Here is a 21,440-nt window from a genome sequence, read left to right as displayed (position 1 = left end):
ATGAAGATTTAAAATATAAAACTATCACCTCTACAGTTTTCTCTTTATTTTGTAACTCTTAGTTTCTCATCAATTGTTTCCTCTTCCATTTTGGCTTCTTCTCTGTCGTTTTTTAGCATTTTCAAGATGTTTAATTTGTCCCTCAAGTTTCTCGTCTTTCTTCTCAATTCCTTCTTGTTGCTGATGGTGCTTAGCCTCCAAGTGCTCTGTGTAGCGCGCATGAGCTTGCCTGACTGACTGCAGCAGATCCCTAACAATTACAACAGATTCAAGTCCTCCACAGTTCAAGACAGCACCGTAAGCCTGCTGTTGACAGACAACAGTTTCTTCATGCAAGTTCTCAATTGACATTGACATATTAACTGAAAACCCACTTTCAACAGAAGCATTACCATGAAACAGGATAAGGCACATTTTGACAACAGTCCGCAGCTCTGAGAAACTTTTGTTGGACATCAAAATACCACTGTGAAACATATCCAGTCCAACTTCATCATTTTGTTCTGCAACATATACTTGAAACTGAGCCTTGAACTCACTGAGGGCAGCTGTGGTTAAAGTAGTGTATCCGTTGCTTTGATTTTTCTGCTACTGTGTCATTGATCCGATTTGCTGCATGTACAGCTTCAAGAACAGTCCCTATTCTGGTGATTCCAAGATTCGGCTTGTATAAAATGACAGCAGGATCTAGAGCTGCTAGGCCACGCACCATCTTGAACTTCAAAGGACTTCTCTTAATCAACTGTTCAACAACAGCCACTATCATCTTTCGACACCCGAGGCAAAACTCGGCCACTTGACGTTCACTCCGTTTAGTTTCTTTCAACGGCTTCTTTGCTGCAAAGCCAATGTCAACCTTGCTTCTGTCAAGCAAGTTCTCAGGCAATTTCATGTCCATTATTAACAACTGCGTTTGCAATAAAAAAGGCCAACGCCATGCTGGGAATTATTAGGAAGGGAACTGAAAACAAATCAGCCAGTATCATAATGCCCCTGTATAAATCGATGGTGCGGTCTCATTTGGAGTACTGTGTGCAGTTCTGGTCGCCGCACCTCAAAAAGGATATTATAGCATTGCAGAAAGTCCAGAAAAGGGCAACTAGAATGATTAAAGGGCTGGAACACTTTCCCTATGAAGAAAGGTTGAAACGCTTGGGACTCTTTAGCTTGGAGAAACGTCGACTGCGGGGTGACATGATAGAGGTTTACAAGATGGAGAAAGTAGAGAAAGAAGTACTTTTCTCCCTTTCTCACAATACAAGAACTCGTGGGCATTCGATGAAATTGCTGAGCAGACAGGTTAAAACAGATAAAAGGAAGTACTTTTTCACCCAAAGGGTGATTAACATGTGGAATTCACTGCCACAGGAGGTGGTGGTGGCCACAAGCATAGCCACCTTCAAGAGGGGTTTAGATAAAAATATGGAGCAGAGGTCCATCAGTGGCTATTAGCCACAGTGTGTGTGTGTGTGTGTATATATATATATATATATATATATAAATTTTTTGCCACTGTGTGACACAGTGTTGGACTGGATGGGCCATTGGCCTGATCTAACATGGCTTATCTTATGTTCTTAACTGGGAACCAGAAGACACTTTTTGCAGCATTTCTGATTTTATGCAACAACTCATTAGCTTCTTGATTAGCTCGTGAAGTTCTTTATACAAAAAAGGTGCCAATGGTTTTTGGTTTTGAAACCTTTGTAGAAATGGCTCACAGTCTCCAGCAATCGTTTTCATGAAAGCCACCTTGCACTTCATGAGTGGATCCTGCATTGCAGCTTTTATACAAATTGCAGATTTACTGTGGGGGAGTTTTGCTTCTTCCACATACCTCTTGATGTTGCCAAAAACAGTCATAGCTCTATCAAGGCACTTAACATTCTCCAACCACCTAGTGGAGCAAAACTTCAGGGGAAATTGTGTGCTTCCAGTCATAGCAGTGTATGATGCCCTCCTAGCTGGGGAATCTTTGAACAGATAACACATGTTGCGCAAGACTGAATTCAGGTCCCATTTCAATGCCTGCAATCCTGTTTTAAAAGACCCATGTACAACATGAAGGCTACAAGTTCCAAAGTCAATCATAAGAACATAAGAGAAGCCATGTTGGATCAGGCCAATGGCCCCTCCAGTCCAACACTCTGTGTCACACAGTGGCCAAAAATGTTTTATACACACGCACACACACACACTGTGGCTAATAGCCACTGATGGACCTCTGCTCCATATTTTTATCTAAACCCCTCTTGAAGGTGGCCATGCTTGTGGCCGCCACCACCTCCAGTGGCAGTGAATTCCACATGTTAATCACCCTTTGGGTGAAGAAGGACTTCCTTTTATCCGTTTTAACCTGTCTGCTCAGCAATTTCAATTCTTTTCCTTCTCCTTTACAGTCAAGGTTGGTTTTAATTTCTTCTTTTTAGTTTTCTCAGAAAAAGGTGATTTACATTTGGCCTATCCATAGATACTTGCAATAATTTTGCAACTGATAAAGAAGATATGCCTTCTTGAAACTTCTGAAGCTGTAGCAGTTTGAAGAAAAACACTGGTTAGATACCGAGTGGAAACTTTATGAGAGTCATCATCTCAAAAACGAACCACTAAATCTATGTCCCTTTTGAATCACCTTATTCAAAGCTACATCAAAACAGATAACAAATGTTCAGCATTGTTTCAGCTGTTTCAGTAAAAGATCAGAGAAATTTGGTGCCAAGCCAAAAGCAACAACATAAATTGCTTCTGTTTTTCGAAGATGAAATTGTTGAGCTATCTCGCTATCTGAAAACATTCGCTTGAATAGCTCACCGATGTTACAAGAGTTAAATGACATCTTCTTCATCCCCAGTTGCAAAGCTCACAGGCACTCTGCTGTCCTGACAGAGTCCTTGATTACATAGGCAGCCATACTAGTTTGTGTGGTGGGTAATTCTTTGCCATTGTCATCACTCTGATAATGTTTTCCAGTTTTCGCAGGGGCTGTCTCTTCACCCTCTCCGGTTTTACTATCTGAACTTGTACTTGGCTTTGAACCTAAATATATTGCGATGGACTGCTGACTTGATTTAATTTTCAGGTTCTTCTGATGTAATGGTCCTTGTGCATGAGACTCCACTGCTCTAATTCCCATATTACTTAGTTCAAAGGTTTTGTAGCACACTCTACAGTAACCTTTGCATTTGTCTCCAGCAACTGGGGATAGCCATGGAACAAAGTCAGGATGAAGTTTGAAATCCAGCCACTGCATATTAAAAACTGTCCTCTTAGAAGCCATCTTCAAAATGTGGTTTCAGATACAGCCAAACACAGAACCAGCTGCCTGACACCACGATGTTAGCAGATTTGTTTCTGGCAAGTAGGAACTCTCCAAAGCTGGGGAAGTTTCACTTTCATTTTCTGGTTCCAGAGAGTGTAATGAGCAGATCAGCAGCAAGAAAGGAGGTGGCGTTTCTGCATTCTAGAGATGCAAACAACCCGCATTTGCAACCTTTATGCATGGGAGAAGTCAGGAAAGAGGGTGAGAGAGCTGGTACTCTGTAAACTCCAGCAGGAACAAGCAATCACATTTGGAAAATTTACTTTGCCTGGTGCAGAGCAGAAAGTGCTAGTTTGTGAAATCCAACAGCAGCAAAACTCATTTGCAACTCTGTGCTGGGTTTAGCAGGAGACAAAATGTCCACTCCATACGCAAGCATGACCCAAAAACATGTTTATCTTTATATGTAAGTTAAATGGAGTACAAGCGGGTAGGGATGAAAACAGTTAAGATGTTTAAAGTTTGTCTGTTGCTAAATGTTTAAACTAGCCTTGCTTCGCAAATGCTACAGGCAGACCTTGGAAATCATGCAGGGACAGAGCTCAACAAACACATGAGGCTGGTTGCTGGGGGTGGAGCTGAGAAAAAGGTGGAGCTGGGAAAGGGCATCATTAAGTTTTACTTGTATTCTGCTACTCCTCTATTCCAGTTACCACAAGAACAAATAATGCTCTTGCAGCTGCAAGTCAAAAATCCACTGCTTGAATATATTTTAATCACAATTTCCCTGACTTTCCCTGACTTCAGACCAATTTCCCTGATTTTCCCTGACTTTCCAGAAAGTGGCAACCCTGTACTGCTTAGTGAAAACGCAGCAAAGATGGAGACCAATGGATTGCTCAAATAAGGAAGTCCCAGTGCAGCCACTGAGAAAGCACTGTTTCTAGGGCTGCTAAATGGGCTGGCAGATGGAAGAACACAATGTCAAATTATTTGCTGATTTCAATTTTTGGGCAGGTCAATGATACAAATGAATGATCCAATTGGTGTTACAGGGATTGTTCTCCAGTGGTTTTTCTGCCTTCTGGAAAAAATATACAAAACAGTGAAAATAGGAAGGAGCTTTCTGATGAAATTTCACTGTGTCCTCCTCATTTATTTTATGCAATGTGGTAAAGAGCAAATTTGCAGAATTTGCCACTGATATCCAGTTTGTTTACATGCAGGCCTAGATTCAGGGAATTCCCTGGCTCAAGCTACTCCCCTCATCTGTTCACCATCTGCAGCAGGGGAACACCGACGCCTCTCAGAATATACAAGGGCACCATTTAAGTTCATTTGCTTAAAAGACAACATTGGTTGTGTCCCGGAAAGACATTAATCGAGTCCAGTAGTACATTTGAGAACACCAAGATGTTTGGGGCATGAGCTTTCAAGCGTCAAAGGTCTCTTCATCTCTGGACTCGAGTCTAGCTGCTCTACTGCAGACCAACATGGCTACTCTCTGAAACTGTTACTCTGGCCTGGGACCAACTGAACATATTGCAGGTTGAGGGTGGGTAGGTGGTGTCAGTGCATAGAATGTATTTCGTTGTGAATCATAAAGTTTTATGGACTGCAATTCAAAATCTTGGTTTTATACTAAACCTTTGCAACTGCTGTGTGCATGGGGATGGCTTTTAAAATATTCTATTGCATAGGTAAATTTGAAACCAAAATCACTTTTTATTTCAGGTGCCGCTGCACCTTGACACTGAAGATAATCTCAATACGATGTTGTGACTGAGTAGTGATAAATAAGGTATTAAAAGGAATTCTTAGGGAGCTTCTAGAGAAGACTGATACAATTTCCCAACAATAATCCATCTCAGAAGAGAATGATGTGTCAGTCATCTAATTAAAATATCTAGTTATAGAAAGATTCCTATATGAACATGATCTTATTGTCCAAACTTCTCTCTTCTTGAAAGGCTAAATAATGAATGCGACCAAAAAATAGCCACATTTCTGGGCTGATAAAAATGTCAACCACAGACACACTGGGAATGCAGTATATTAAGAACACATTGTACATAAGAAAGGTATAAAGCTTCTACAACTACAAATAAATCACCCAATGAAACTAATTAACAATAGTCCACTTAAAAGGCACAGTTTTAGCAAACAAACATTGAGTTTTAGCAAATACACATTAATGAGCTCACACAAAAATGCATTCTTAGACATTTCCAATTGAGAACATATTACAAACAAAATGAAATTATTCTCAAGGAAAGCTCAGAAGGATTCTTTTTGATATTGTAAAAAAAAGGCAGCTTGGTATTGTGGTGGATTGCAAACTGAACCTTTTAGACTGCTTAAGAAAATTCAGACATAGCCAGAAAGCTGATTCTCACCTGATCCAGTACAATTATTTCATCTGCATCCACCACTGTTGACAATCTGTGTGCAATGAAGATGGATGTTCTGTGTCTCACTACGTCCCTCATGGCACTCAAAATGTTCTGTAAGATAAAGGATAGGCGCAGCATAGATCATTTTATATCTTTCAGACTGGTAGAAAGAAATCATGTTAAGTAAAATGACAAAAATAATACTTTAATAACTTTAATAAAAGGAGGGTCACCAGCAGATTCAAAGTTGTAAATTAAGAAAGAGATGGTAGTTCTGACCTCAAAAGAGAAGTTCAAACATTAAGTTGGGAGCTTGTACTGTGAAAAACCGCTAACAAGGGTATTTCACAGACTGAAAGGGAGAGGTCACAACTGAAAAGCCAGTCTGGTGCAGTGGTTAAGCACATGAACTCTTATCTGGGAGAACTGGGTTTGCTTCCCCACGCCTCCACTTGCACCTGCTGATGTGACCTTGGGCCAGCCACAAGTTCTCTCAAAGCTGTTCTGCTCTCTTAGCCCCACCAAGCTCATAGGATATCTGTTGTGGGGAGAGGAAGGGAAAGGAGATTGTAAACTGCTCTGAGACTCCTTCAGGTAGTGAAAATCCAATCTCCTCCTCTTCTTCTTCTTCCTCTTCTTGATGCACAACTTCCAAAATCTAGTTCTGTTGCTTCCTTTGTATTGCAACTTCATCCAAACTGCACTTAAATGGGGCAATCTGTACTTTTATTTCCCCCAAAATACAATCTACGGCTTTGATTGCATTGTGCACACAAGGGGGGGAAATGAGCCGTATTTTTCTAACTGCTTCTGAAGTGCAGCTGTGTTGTGCAAACATTCAATTCTATTTGACAAACTAGTAATTAATACAGGGAAGATGAATACGCACAAGATTCCCTTTTAAATTTCCCATCACAACCCACACCCTCTAAGGGGGTTGCTTCTGACAGGTGCATCTTCATTGTTCTGTGCTCTCTACACGACTCCGTGGATCAACTGACTGTCAGCAGCCAAGCAATCTAATGATATGAGGTCAACAGGTTGTCCAAGAAACCTAACATGAGCCTAGGCAGTTAGCAAATCAACCTGTGTTCCCTGGCTTTTTCCACAGACAAGAAGATTAGGTTAGGAAAGTTCTTCTGGAACTGATATCTTGGTACTGAACAATTACGAAGTCTGATGCAGTTGCTACAGCAATGTCATGACATCTGTGTCACAACATCCCGATGTTTTACAAACCCTGTCTGCGAAGGGAATATAAATTCATATGAGGCCAGAGGATTATGCTCACTTAACTTGCATTTCAGTGAAGATGCTCTGCAGCGAGGTTTACCAACTGGAGTTTTGCAATGACTGTTTTTTCTTTTAAAACACATTTTATACAGCAACCAACTGCTTCCCTTTAGAGTGGAACAAATGCTCTACATCTCACTGTGAGCACATCAGGCAATTCCAACAGCTTCATATTATGCAATCTATTGTGCTAGGACACCAGGGACCGCATCTCACGGTTTTACATCAAGCTCAAGAAAAGCATGGCAACTCAGTTGCCAAAAATCTGGCTTTTGAGGGTGACCAGCCTAGGAAGACAATGCTGTGCAGTAATGCAGAAGAAAAAGTTGTGCAGCATAGCTACCTACCTCTTCCGTAATTGAATCTAAAGATGAAGTAGCTTCATCATAGAGGATAATTGGAGGATTCTTCAAGATGGCTCTAGCAATAGCAATTCTTTGCTTTTCTCCTCCTGAACAACAGAATGTAGACGGTTAATTTACCTAGAATTATATCTCAAGGCAGAAGAGCCATATTTTCTTCATTGAATTCATAGAGCAAATAGTAGTATGTCCTGCCAGTTTTCTCTCCAACGCTCAACCACCCAAAGAGCTTGGAGCTCCACACAAGAAGACTCTGGTATAATATACAATCAAGCAGTAAACAAAGCAAACATGGTTCTGAGTTTCCATAGGATGTATCAGATTTAATAGGAATTTTTCTGACAAACCAAAAGACAACGAAAATCCATCAGATATTGTGCTACAGGTGCTGCTTCTAAGATGCATCCAGATGGTATTTTGCAGGGATAAGGTGGGCTGATTTAGCATGGGAATTATGCCTACTAGGCCCAGAAGAGCATCTGGACAATTCTCCCCTGCTCTCCCCCACCCACCTTTGCAAAACCCGGCTACTAAGGAAACTGGTATCTGTGCAAAGCACCACTTGCTCCTTTCCTTTCCTCTGAGGCCACCATTGCTCTGCTTTCCTACTTCCCCTTGAGAGAGACTTTTCTATATTAAAGATATGCAAACTTGTTAAAAATTTAAATCCATTCAGATTCTAGAGGCACTGCAAGTAATTAATGGTGATATATGCATCTACCTTCTTGTGCTGATTTCCAAAGATTCGACAAGCTTCTGGTTAATACCTTCATATTCTTGGTGATGCGTCCTCTAACTAAAACTGACTTGTTTTAGCAAACCACTTTAGGAGGATAATAATCTCATTTCATTTTGAGCCTTAAGTGGCGGTGCTGAAGCTGAGCAATAAACAGAAATTGAACTATTCACCCACAATATGATTCCTGCATCTCTCTCTCTCCCCCTCTCTCTCTGCCTAGTCCGAAACGTGTTTCATTTGCTGCTGCCAGTATTTGGAAAAGTGCAGCCTTTTTGAAGGGGTCCCAACACGAGGTGGGCTTGACATCTACCGAAACAAACGGCAGTAGGGATGGGCGTGAACCGACTCATGAACCTGAGCTCAGCACAAACCAGGCCAGTTTGCAAAGATGGGGAGGGGGGTTTACTGATCCTGCAACAATTCTAGTCTGACATTAATATTCCTCTTTCAAGCAGCAGTGAAAGGAGGGACGGTGGCTCAGTGGTAGAGCATCTGCTTGGGAAGCAGAAGGTCCCAGGTTCAATCCCCGGCATCTCCAAAAAAGGGTCCAGGCAAATAGGTGTGAAAAACCTCAGCTTGAGACCCTGGAGAGCCATGAATGGGTCTGTGGCTCAGTGGTAGAGCATCTGCTTGGGAAGCAGAAGGTCCCAGGTTCAATCCCTGGCATCTCCAAAAAAGGGTCCAGGCAAATAGGTGTGAAAAACCTCAGCTTGCGACCCTGGAGAGCCATGAATGGGTCTGTGGCTCAGTGGTAGAGCATCTGCTTGGGAAGCAGAAGGTCCCAGGTTCAATCCCCGGCATCTCCAAAAAAGGGTCCAGGCAAATAGGTGTGAAAAACCTCAGCTTGAGACCCTGGAGAGCCATGAATGGGTCTGTGGCTCAGTGGTAGAGCATCTGCTTGGGAAGCAGAAGGTCCCAGGTTCAATCCCCGGCATCTCCAAAAAAGGGTCCAGGCAAATAGGTGTGAAAAACCTCAGCTTGAGACCCTGGAGAGCCACTGCCAGTCTGAGAAGACAATACTGACTTTGATGGACCGAGGGTCTGATTCAGTATAAGGCAGCTTCATATGTTCATATATTCAGCAGTCCCAGTGGCAAAAGTCAGGGAAGAGGAAATGGCTTGTCTGTCAAGCTTCTGTTTGAACTGCACAGAGTCTGCCGCCAATATCCTTGTGCCCAATGAGTTAAAAACAGAGACAAAAAAATCAGCAGTTCAAAACTCCATAAAATCCACTATAACCAGCAGCCTTTGACTCGTCATGCTAAGAGAATGGAGTGTAAGTATATCTAAGCGTGCACAACCCCAGTTTGAACTCTGACAAAGCTACGTGTGAAACGGCTGGTTCCGGCCTGCAGCCCCGTAATCAGTTCAGCCTTATTTCCACTGAAGACGAGCACTGGATCTCATTGCAAAATCACAAAAATGGTTACAGTAAATTTTATGGAATTTTGAACTGCTGATTTTTTTGTCTCCATTTTTAGCGGGACTTGTTGGGTCAAAGAAACACGTTAAGTTTAAGTTCTGTGTTTATTAACACAATTTTGCAATTGTTTTTGTACAGTATTTATAAAAATTGTATACGTTTGCGTAATTCTCTGTATAGAGCCAGTAATGTGTAGCCGTGAGTTGTCGTTCTTTGGCAGTATTTCTCCATGGCTTCCTTGGGTTTGTCGTTCAGAGGAAGAAGGGGCATGCAAGCCCACAGGATGCTGCCGTTCTCTGAGCCACGATCAAGAGATCCATGAACCAGGCTGGAGAGCCAGTTTGGTGTAGTGGTTAAGTGTGTGGACTCTTATCTGGGAAAATCCGGGTTTGATTCCCCACTCCTCCACTTGCACCTGCTGGAATGGCCTTGGGTCAGCCATAGCTCTGGCAGAGGTTGTCCTTGAAAGGGCAGCTGCTGTGAGAGCCCTCTCCAGCCCCACCCACCTCACAGGGTGTCTGTTGTGGGGGAGGAAAAACAGGTTGCTTACCTGTAACTGATGATCTTCGAGTGGTCATCTGTGCATTCACACCCATGGGAGAGAGCGCGCCTGTGCTGATCCGATCGGTACTTAACAAGCCAAAGGATTTTCGCGCTCAGCTCCAGTGGGCATGCGCAAGAACCCCACCACGCATGCTCACAGAGTGGGCGCGGACATCCCATCAGTTCCTTCTGACCGCTGTATGATCCTAAAGAGTGCTGAAGGACCGACAGCAGTGGGGAAGGAGGGTGGGTGGTGTGAATGCACAGATGACCACTCGAAGATCATCAGTTACAGGTAAGCAACCTGTTTATCTTCTTCGTGGTCTCTGTGCATCACACCCATGGGAGATTAGCAAGCTAGGCCTATGTCTGGAGGAGGGTGCTGGAGGTCATTCAGACACAGCAGACAGCAGAAGCACATTGCACACTAGGAAAAACACAAGTGTAGATAGACAGTAGAGGCATAGCAGCTTGCTGACCGGCCTAGATCGTAGCTCTGTAGATCTGCTGTATAGACTTCTGTGGAGCACCTGATGCAGCAGAGACATGGCTAAGGCCCTAGTTGAGGGACCTCAAGGCAGGTAAAGAGGCAACCCATGGTAAGGGATAGTAGAGCTCAGGATGTCCTGTTAGGCCTCCGGGAAGTCTCTGAGATCTTACAGTTTAGCTTGGAAGAAACTGTGGAGAAGAACAAGTTAGTATTGTTTCTAGAGTTGAATGAAGAACACAAAAGGAGGACCCTTTTGATATCCAAAGAAAGGAGACTTTCTTTATTTACCAACCCACAAAAAGAGTGTTTGCAAAAGAGATGTCAGAGTTACAAAGGGAATTCAGACTCTATTTCCAAGAGAAAGAATACCGCTGGAGAGTGGGGAAGAAGTATATTCTCATCATGAAAACAAAGGGTATCATAACATAGAGCCAGTAGTCCAGCTATCCAACCAGTGAGAGAGACAGCCCTCAATAACGCTGCTCCCTATGACAAGAAATGAATTGAACCAGTAGCCAGGGGTTTGGAGAGGTTCCCTGGCAGGATTGATAAGAGAAAGGCAGATGCCAAGGCGGAGTGGTCATTTGGCATAAAGATGAAAGCCGAGGTGGCCTTTAGGAAGTGAGTAATAGGAGAGTGTGAGGATGACCGGTACCCATCAATGGAGGTACGGTGTGCCAAGACGGCCAGGAGGCTGTCCAACCCAAGAGGAGTTGAGGCTGCAGCCCACAATTATGCCAATAGGATGTTCCATATTTGGAAGAAAGTAGGGGAAGTCTCTGGGACGAGATGACGCAGAAGAGGAAAGTAGCGATGGCAAAGCCATCATAGTTATGCCCTAGAGCAGTGAGGGCATGGCTTCGGAGTTTGTTGGCTACCCTGGAATTTCAAGGTGCACATGGGAACACGTAGAGGTATTGGCTGCGTCGCAGGAAAGGAGACAAGATCTGGTATCCACTCCTGCTCTGGGATAGAACTGCCGATGTTTCCTATCTTACTCAGATGCTGTCGATTGATGAGTGACCCCAGAGGCATAACAGAGGGTGGAGAAAAACCTCTCAACATGAGGGGATGACGCCCTGCAGGTTCAAGAAATCACCTGTATGTTCAGGTCCGCAAGTGGGCAGATGACTTGTGGGAAGAGTGGAAGTCCATACCGTCTGTCAACATTCCCAGTACTAGGGTATAAGCATCCTGGCAATAGTCCATCTGTGACAGCTATAAGATGAGGCATTTATGCAAGGGTGAACACAGACCTCTCTGCAAGTGATAGCTGAGGGAAGTGTGTAGTGGATCTTATCGCCAGCGTTCCCAGAAAATGATGTGGTAGTTGGCATGGTCGGGAGGTTATAAGTGACTTGATACAGCCTGTCCTTGCCTCCCGTTCCCGGTATTCCAAGGAGGTCTCCCATCTAAGCACTTGACAGGGTTGGCCCTGCTTAGCTTCTGAGATCCGATGAAATCAGGTTCGCCTGGGCTATCCAGGTCAGGGCTGGTAAGCTCTTGACACGGGATCATTCATGTGCATCTTCCAGAATCAGACACTGGTTTGTAATGATCCAAAAGGAAGGACAGGGAGTTGGAGAGATGTCCCAAAAAGCAGAAAGAGCTCCCATTATGCACCAATCCCATGGTTCGGGCAGTAGGGAGAAGTGGAGCAACAGGGGGTCTCTGAAGAGTCAGAGAGATCTGAGGCACCAGAACTCCAGAAATGTAGGACATGCATGAGGAGGCTGGTAAGCACCCGGACCGAGGTGGTTGAAGCCATAAGGCCCAGCGAGGATAGACATGGAAAACTGTGTGTTCTTACCATGTTCGGAGCACATGTTCAAAAGAGAAAGTTCTGCACTCCCCATATGATGTGTGTACGTGTGTGGACCCCACAGGCTAGCATTCATAGTTGTCCCTGTGGACTGGGCTATGTTTAAAGGATTTTAGATGTCTTTCTTTCTTTCTTTCTTTCTTTCTTTCTTTCTTTCTTTCTTTCTTTCTTTCTTTCTTTCTTTCTTTCTTTCTTTCTTTCTTTCTTTCTTTCTTTCTTTCTTTCTTTCTTTCTTTCTTTCTGTTTGGAGTTAGCAACCAACAGTTACAGGAGTGTGGTTAAACCTAGGAAGCAGAGCAGGCTGAGAGTTATAGTTTGAGAGGGAGGCATGATGAATTCAAATGCCCAATGGAAGTGAAGTGGTCCAACTGAAATGTAGTGGGAATACACACTCAGTAAATTAGGGGTGCCAATCCCTACTTCACGTTAGTTGGCAGGAGCATATCATGCAGGGCAGTCCTGCTAAAATTACTAGAGGGACTAGTACTACTGTCAATTGGAGAGCCAGTTTGGTGTAGTGGTTAAGTGCACAGACTCTTATCTGGGGGAACCAGGTTTGATTCCCCACTCCTCCACTTGCACCTGCTAGCATGGCCCCGGGTCAGCCATAGCTTTGGCAGAGGTCGTCCTTGAAAGGGCCAGCTGCTGTGACCCTTTCAAGCCCCACCCACCTCACAGGGTGTCTGTTGTGGGGGAGGAAGATAAAAGGAGATTGTGAGCTGCTCTGAGACTCTTCGGAGTGGAGGGCTATAAATCCAATATCATCTTCTTCATCTAGTGCTCTGTGGATCCTGATGAGGCAGAGGCCTCCCAGTCCTGTTCTTGATACCATGAAGTGCTGAAAGGGAAGGTGGAAACTTGGAAGGGTAGAAGAGCTTAGTCCCTGAACAGGAATAACGGGACTTCTGCCAGGAGAACAGTTGCTATTAATATGAGCCTTCAACCGGTAGTTAGCTGACGCAGCTGCACTACATTCTCTCAGGTAAGAGAGAAAAGGTGTTGGTTAGTACTGAGGCAGAACCCTGCTTCTAGTAGAGTTCAGATGGTTGGTGCTAGGATTGTAGTTTGTTCTAGGCTGTGTTCCGGGTGGCATAGAACCTGGAGGCAGACCCAGACTGCAGGGCATTGTGATACTCCTGAGCATCTCATGCCAAATAGTATCTGCAGTAGAGTGGACAACAACTGTCTTGAGCAGGAAAACTTTAGTATATGTTCTAATACCCGACTGAGGCAGCAGAGCGAAGACATGATTGGCATCCAGGAATAACAACTACAAATGATGAGTTGTTGTGAGGACAAGAGCATGCCCCCTTTGAATTAGTTTGACAGCAGAATGCTGAACATACTGGGGGTGGGGGAGGCAGTGCTTCTGAGAGTTGTTGCTCTAACATAAACTGCCAGTAGCTGGTGTGAGTGGAGCAGCGGAGGGTCTAAACGCCAGGGTACCAACTGAATAAAATGTCCTGCCCAAGGTGTTAATTTCCCTCCCCCCCCCACAAAAAAGGGGGGGGCTAGAAAGAGAGAGTTCAGTCCCCAGTTCATGTATCGTACACATATGATCCAGCCAAGGAGAGGAACTTGGAGGAAGGATCGGTGTAGTTCGAACTTCTTACTCCTTTATGGCACTACTGCTAGAAAGGGGGTGGGTGGGTGGGTGCTAAAAACAGCAAATGCCAAGTGAAATGATGTTAAAACACCATTGCAGTGGTCGAGGGTTGAAGTTGATAGGAGAAAGCGTCAGGGTATAGTCTAATGCTTTCATGCAGTTGCCATAGGAATTAGGGTCATCTGATGGTAAAGGCAGAGACCATAAAGCTCAGGGTAAAGAAACAGCGTGGAGGTAGGCAAGGTTTGATCTGCATCAAAACAGCCAGGGGATGGATAGAGACGCTGATATTCAGTGCTGATGGCAGAGCCATGTGAGTCTGCTCTGGAGGGTTGTGCAGATGCTTCTTCTAGCATTGATCCAATAATAGAGCAGCCAGGTCGTTGTTGCCAACAGTAGTATGATGGATGGTAAAGCATCCAGTACCTAAGGGAGGTTGCATATTGCTGGGCCAACCTGGGAGGTCCTTAGAACAAGAGCAACAAAAAGCTGCTGGGACATGGACACAGTGTGTGCCTCCTGCAGTCTGTCTTTATAAGACTAGAAGAACCCATGTGAAAACGAGAAAAGGGGGGGGGGCAGCATCATCGCTGCCGACGAGCCTCTCTGCCCTCGAGGTCGAACATCGGTATGGGGGAGCGCTTTGGCTCCAGTGCCCACGAGACTGGCCAAGCAGAGGGGCATTGGCGCTTGGAGCCACAAGTATCGATGGGAGGTGCGTTTGCGCTATGAACTGGAGCGCGGAAGCACTCGGCTCGGGAATAAGCTGAGCGTCGAGGGGCTTCGTCGGCAATGTCAGACAGAAGCGATTGCCGATTCCGACGCTGATCCTTCCGATGCCGATCCTTCAGTGGGCAAGTGGCGTATGACGATAGAAGTCATGTTTGCCATGCCTGCTTCCACCTCAAATCCCTTGTCCTCCCCACAGCAGTTGCTGAAAGGTAACGAGGACTCCGACTTCGATGCCGAGAATGCTCGTAGGTCAGAGCAGTCGGCGTCGGAAAGGGAAGAGCCATGAGAGTTTGTCTTGCTCTCAGTGGGCTCCGGCACCAACATAGCGAGTTGGGCCATGTGTTGTCCAGGCTGGAAGACATCGAAGTCCATTGAATCAGTTAGGGAGACGACGCAAGCAGTTCGAACAGGCACATCGCTGGCTTTTTCCTCGTTAGTCAGAAGGATTGGTGAAGATCTGTGCTGCGAGTCCCTCTCGGCAGGGAGAGGAGCGGAGGAAACGAATCAGGAGGGGAAATTTGATCCCAGCACTTGAGTCGGCAAGAGAGCCCGCCTCCATTGCTTTTCCGTAACGGGGAAGGGGAAAAAAAATGGGGGGGGGAATCCGAAGGGCTGAGAGAGTAAAGTTTTCGACTTTTCTCCATCTCACTAGGTTTGTTTTTGAGGTAACATGAGATTAGAAGTGGCTATTTCAAAGGGAAGTAAATAAAAGTACCAGCCGGAGCGAGGAGATCAACTGATCAGCGTGGCGGTCAGAAAAGAACTGATGGGATGTCCGCGCCCACTCTGTGAGCATGCGTGGTGGGGTTCTTGCGCATGCCCACTGGAGCTGAGCGCGAAAATCCTTTGGCTTGTTAAGTACCGATCGGATCAGCACAGGCGCGCTCTCTCCCATGGGTGTGATGCACAGAGACCACGAAGAAGATGGTAGAGGAGATTGTGAGCCGCTCTGAGACTCTTCGGAGTGAAGGGCGGGATATAAATCCAATATCATCTTCTTCTTCTTTTAAAGAATGTGCTTTCTGTATAGCAATTCTGTCATGACAGAAAGCAAACTTTACAGGAAATACTGCTACTGCTTTATTGGTCTCTCAGGAGCACCGAACGGACAAGACTCAGGAGGAGTGCTGGCTTCTTCATTGGCTCAACATATGGCGTGACAGAGAGGTCATGGTGGCAATGGGCCTCAACCCGGGAGAGGGCTCTCTTATTGCGTCAGGATGACGCTGGAGATCTTGGGAGAAGCCTCTCTCCAAAAATAAGTGGCAACCCTGCTTGCCTGGAGGAGGAGTTTCTTCCCCCAGAGGTCCAGACAGCCTCACCTCTGGACCACTGAGAAGGAAGGTTCACAGTAAGTTAGACAAATCCTCTGGTCTCCTCTTGGCCCGATTTGGACAAAGCACAGGAAACTGCTACAGAAGCAAGAGTCAGGAAGGTTTCTGCAGCTTCTGAGATTCCCAGTCTGCCTCCCGGTTTAGAGGATGAGACCTTATACACATTTGGGCCGCCCTCTTTGCCTGAGGCTTCAGGCAGGGGTGGCTTGTCCTTCAACATCTCTTTTTTCCCAATCCAGGGCTCTGGACCTTTTGGAGAGAGCTTGCCTCCATCTGTACTGTGAAGGGAGTGTTGGATTTCAATTGCAGAATGTGGAAAAACCAATCTTGCACTGAGGTATGATGCTCTGATGTCCTGCTTGAGTGGCAGGCTATCAAAATTGGAAGGACACCCTTGCTCTGTCCAAGGAAGGCACACAAAATTTTTTATAGCCCTGCCTGGAGCAAGAAGAGGTGTGGCCTAACCAGTCTGGATGACTTCCTCCACTGAAGGAGAACATTAATTCTGAGTTGCCATCAAGTCAAAAGCAACTTGATGGCTCTTAAGATACACATATGCAGTAGGAAGCATGTTCTGTGCAATTACAAAGGTCTTTGCAGGGATTTCAGTCACAGTGGTGCTTTTCTCCCAGAGCGTAGACAGAAATATTGTTCTTGATTCTGGAATTTATCAGAAGGAAAATAATCTGTTTCGAAACCAGATGGATACCAGATTCCTGTGGATTCTTCTGTGGAATCCATGCCATGTGGATTCTTCATCTATGTTTATGAGGGGTTCTTTTGTCACTGCTAATGCGTAATTACATACCAAATCAATCAATCTGATTAGAGAGTATGCTGCAATAGCACTTTTGTATTTCTGTCATCATTAAACTGTTGTTCCTTTGTGCTTGTAATTTAACTGAAAGTCAAGTATTTAATTAAAAAGTGCCAACTTTCAAAGTGTGTTACTCAGCAGTTGCAATCTCTGCTTTTAAAATCAAAAAGATTCCAAGTAATAGTAAATGGTGACCTCGCATATAATTGGTGGATCCCATCAGCCTTTCTGCTTCTTCTCTCGAAAATTCCTCTCTCACTCTGAGCCCCATTCTGTCCACATAGGTCCACGTTCCTCTATGCATCTTTTTCAATGGGTGTCCCTTTTTGTCAGCAGTAAAACCAGTAGGATCCAACCTAATATATGTTTGCATTGAATAGATCTTCCTCCTTCTTAAGAAGTTACAAATGTTAAATTCTCCGAGATTGTCGCTGGATTCTGCTATCACATCTGAAAAGCTCCTACTAATAAAAATGTCCCTAATCGTTTTAAAACTCTTTCACATACTGGAGGCAATGCTGGTTCCCACATTGAGATCATCTTTGAGAGTAATAAATGACTTATTAACACCCACCGTCTTACACTGGGAAATCCATACATCTCAAGCAAAACCAAGGACCAGTCACCCAGGTCCAGAGGCTAGCAAGGTCCAGCCCCCTAGGCTAAGGAGTCTGCAAGCAGTTATAGCTGAGGGGACAACTGGCAGAGGATTGGCAGACAACACTGACAATGACCTAGCTCTGTACTTGACCTAGCTCTGTCCTAAGTCACCTAGGCTGAGGCAAATCTCAGAGTTCTAGAGTAGGCAGTAGCATGAGATGGGGAGGGGGTCCACTGATCCTGCAACAATTCTAGTCTGACATTAATGTTCCTCTTTCAAGCAGCAGTGAAAGGAGGGACGGTGGCTCAGTGGTAGAGCATCTGCTTGGGAAGCAGAAAGTCCCAGGTTCAATCCCCAGCATCTCCAACTAAAAAGGGTCCAGGCAAGTAGGCGTGAAGAACCTCAACTTGAGACCCTGGAGAGCCGCTGCCAGTCTGAGAAGACAATACTGACTTTGATGGACCGAGGGTCTGATTCAGTATAAGGCAGCTTCATATGTTCAGCAGTCCCAGTGGCAAAAGCCAGGGAAGAGGAAATGGCTTGTCTGTCAAGCTTCTGTTTGAACTGCACAGAGTCCACTACAAACTTAATATCCTCGTTTCCCCATTGCATCCAGCTTACTGTAAACCAGAACAATCTGCTCTGCCAACAGCTTTCCTAAATCCAGGAGTGCTTCCCCTTAAACAAAAAGGGGAGTTTCTCCACTGCACGCAGACTCATAACTGAGCAGCAAGAACTTTGATCCGTGTTAATAACCCTTCAAATGTCATAATTATACGAATATTTTAATTCATCTTAACCAGTGACTACATTTCAGTGAAATTTTAAGTAGCGACTAAATGAATCAGAACCACCATAAGAGTTAAAAACTATATGAAGAAAAAAACGTAACATTCATTTCCTGATTATCGGATCTATGAAACAACCGCTGCGACTACATAATGCCAAGTGAATCCAACTAAGGTGCCAGAGGGCAGGGGACATTAGGGGCACCAAAAGTGGCCAGTCCTGCCACCCAGGCTGCTAGGTAGCTCAGGGCCCACCCACTGGGCCACCTGGCCAAGTAGTGGGACATAAATTCCAGGAGTTATAAAAACACACGTCCTGATCTCTTCTTCCCCCTACCTTCCAATCCAGATTAAGCGCTTCCAAAAACCAGGGCCAACTAGCCTGGTAATGCACATTGAAGCAATTCTGCCAGTACGATGTCATCTCTACTTATAGCAGAATTTGGGTTTTCCAACAACAGATTTAGGTTTTGCTGCCAAACAATCTGAAGCTACAATAATTAAAGACAAAACTGAGTATGGCTCTTTAATGTAGAATTTGGATAAGGAAAGCTAAAAGGAAAAAAAAAAAAAAAAGAGGCAGGAAACACAAGAGAAGTGCCCCCTTGCCGCAGCCTGATGCCGCCTCCCCCTCCAGACCACTTGCATCCAGCCAACCAACACATCCCTGGGAACACAAAACTATCCCAACCTTCACATTACTTGGTTTCCAATATGATCTGCTAACATGGAATTTGTTACAGAAATGTTGCACATTTAGCATTTATACTTCCATGCATCATGAAAGATCTTAGAACGTTTGCCTACGCCTGTAAAACAATTAAGCACCCATTAATTATTTCAATTTTGCCTCTGCCCCCCCCCCCCCACATAAAGCTGTTTTATAGTGAATTAGATCCTTGACCCATCCAGGTCAATATTGTCCACTTAGACTCACAGTGGCTTTCCAGAGCCTCAGGCTGAGGTCTTTCCCATCACCTGCTAACTGGAGATAATAGAGATCAAATTTGAGACTTTCTGCATGCCAAGCAAATACTCTTATCACTGAACCACACCTCCGCTGGATTACAGGAAGAGGCACGAAAGGTCATGGCCATTCCCTGGTCTCAGTAGCACAGTCTTCGATTTAGAATCATAGAATTGTAGAGTTGGAAGGGGCCATACAGACCATCTAGTCCACCCCCCTGCTCCGTGCAGGATCAGCCTAAAGCATCTCCGACAAATAATCATCCAGCTGCGTTTTGAAGACTGCCAACAAAGGGGAGCTCACCACCTTCCTAGGCAGCTGGTTCCATCCCTCTCTGAACTACTCTGACTGTAAAAATGTTTTTCCTAATATCCAGCTGGTACCTTTCTGCTTGTAATTTGAGCCCATTGCTTCGAGCCCTATCCTTGGCTGTCAAGTGGAACAGCTCCTTAAAGTAAAGGTAAAGGTAATCTGCAAAGGCAAAGGTAGACTGCAAGCACCAGTCGTTTTTGACTCTGGAGTGACGTTGCTTTCACAACGTTTTCACGGTAGACTTTTTACGGGGTGGTTTGCCTTTGCCTTCCCCAGTCATCTACACTTTCTCCCCAGCAAGCTGGGTACTCATTTTACCGACCTCAGAAGTACGGAAGGCTGAGTCAACCTGGAGCCGGCTACCTGAACCAGCTTCCACTGGGATTGAACTCAGGTCATGAGCAGAGGGCTCCGACTGCAGTACTGCAGCTTTACCACTCTGTGCCACGGGGCAGATAAGGAACAACTCCTTGCCCTCCTCTAAATGACAGCCTTTTAAATATTTAAAGAGTGCACTCATGTCCCCCCTCAATCTCCTCTTGATCGAGAGCCAGTTTGGTGTAGATAGCCAGTTTGGTGTAGTGGTTAAGGGTGCGGACTCTTATCTGGGAGAACCGGGTTTGATTCCCCACTCCTCCACTTGCACCTGCTGGAATGGCCTTGGGTCAGCCATAGCTCTGGCAGAGGTTGTCCTTCAAAAGGCAGCTGCTGTGAGAGTCCTCTCAGCCCCACCCACCTCACAGGGTGTCTGTTGTAAGGGAGGAAGATAAAGGAGATTGTGAGCCACTCTGAGATTCGGAGTGGAGGGCGGGATATAAATCCAATATCTTCTAATTGTCTCTTCTCCAGACTGAACCTTCCCAAGGCCCTCCTCAGTCTTTCCTCAGAAGGTTCTTCCTCCAGGCCCTTGATCATCCTTATCACTCTCTTCTGCACCTGCTCAATTTCGTCCACATCTTTTTTGAAGTGAGGCCTCCAGAACTGCACACAGGATTCCAGGTGTGGCCTGACCAAGGCAGTATACAGCAGAGCTATGACCTCCTGTGAGTCTGATGTAATAACCCTTTTGATACAACCCAGGATTGAATTTGTCTTTTTTGCAATGGCATCACACTGACTGCTCATGCTTAGTTTACAGTCCACTAGTACCCCAAGGTCACTTTCGCACACACTGCTTCCCAAAAGTGCATCCCCCATCCAGTATTTGTGTTTCACATTTTTGTGGCCCAGATGCAAGACTTTGCACTTATCTTTGTTGAATTGCATCCTGTTTGCAAATGCCCACTTCTCCAGATTATTCAGATCTTGCTGAATTTTAACTCTATCCTCCTGGGTGTTTGGTACTCCTCCCCATTTGGTATCATCATCAAATTTTATGAGCAGCCCTTCCACCCCTTCATCCAGATCATTGATAAAAATGTTGAAAAGAACTGGGCCCAAAACCAAACCCTGCGGCACCCCACTGGACACCTCTCTCCAATCTGACGAAACTCCACTGACAACCACTCTTTGGGTATGGTCCTCTAACCATTTTCCTCTCCACCGAACTGTCCTATAGTTCAGTCCATCAGAATGTCATGGGGAACCTTATCAAAAGCTTTACTGAAATCCAGGCAAACCACATCAACAGCAATCCCACAATCCAGTAAGCTTGTCACTCGATTAAAGAAGGAAACCAGGTTGCTCTGGCGAGACCTGTTGGAGACAAATCCATGCTGACTTCCTCGAATCACCAAGTTATCCTTCAGATGCTCACAGATTGACCCCTTTAAAATCTGCTCAAATATCTTTCCAGCAACAGAAGTCAGACTAACCGGCCTGTAGTTTCCCAGTTCATTCTACTGCCGGAGTTTCTAGGCTACTGGACAGTAATTGTCTCAAGCTCTATTACCAATAACTGGGGTGAGGTGCAAACTAAGCACAAAACCTAAGGTCAGAAAGGAAGAACGCAAACACGAA

The 21,440-nt window shown here is 45.0% G+C and overlaps 1 protein-coding gene across 1 annotated transcript in view; it reads right to left on the bottom strand.

The window, feature by feature from the left end:
* Positions 1-21,440, bottom strand: part of ABCB7 (ATP binding cassette subfamily B member 7) — a 72,669-nt gene that overhangs the window by 12,026 nt on the left and 39,203 nt on the right. The window contains exons 13-14 of the mRNA XM_060249513.1: positions 7,293-7,396; positions 5,656-5,763 (exon numbers count right to left, since the gene is read on the bottom strand). Of these exons, the coding sequence (XP_060105496.1) occupies positions 5,656-5,763; positions 7,293-7,396 (212 nt within the window). The remainder of the gene's footprint in view (positions 1-5,655; positions 5,764-7,292; positions 7,397-21,440) is intronic.

This window comes from Heteronotia binoei, chromosome 11, assembly GCF_032191835.1.
Source record: "Heteronotia binoei isolate CCM8104 ecotype False Entrance Well chromosome 11, APGP_CSIRO_Hbin_v1, whole genome shotgun sequence".
Taxonomy (NCBI): Eukaryota; Metazoa; Chordata; class Lepidosauria; order Squamata; family Gekkonidae; genus Heteronotia; species Heteronotia binoei.
This window is presented reverse-complemented; position numbering and strand designations above follow the sequence as displayed.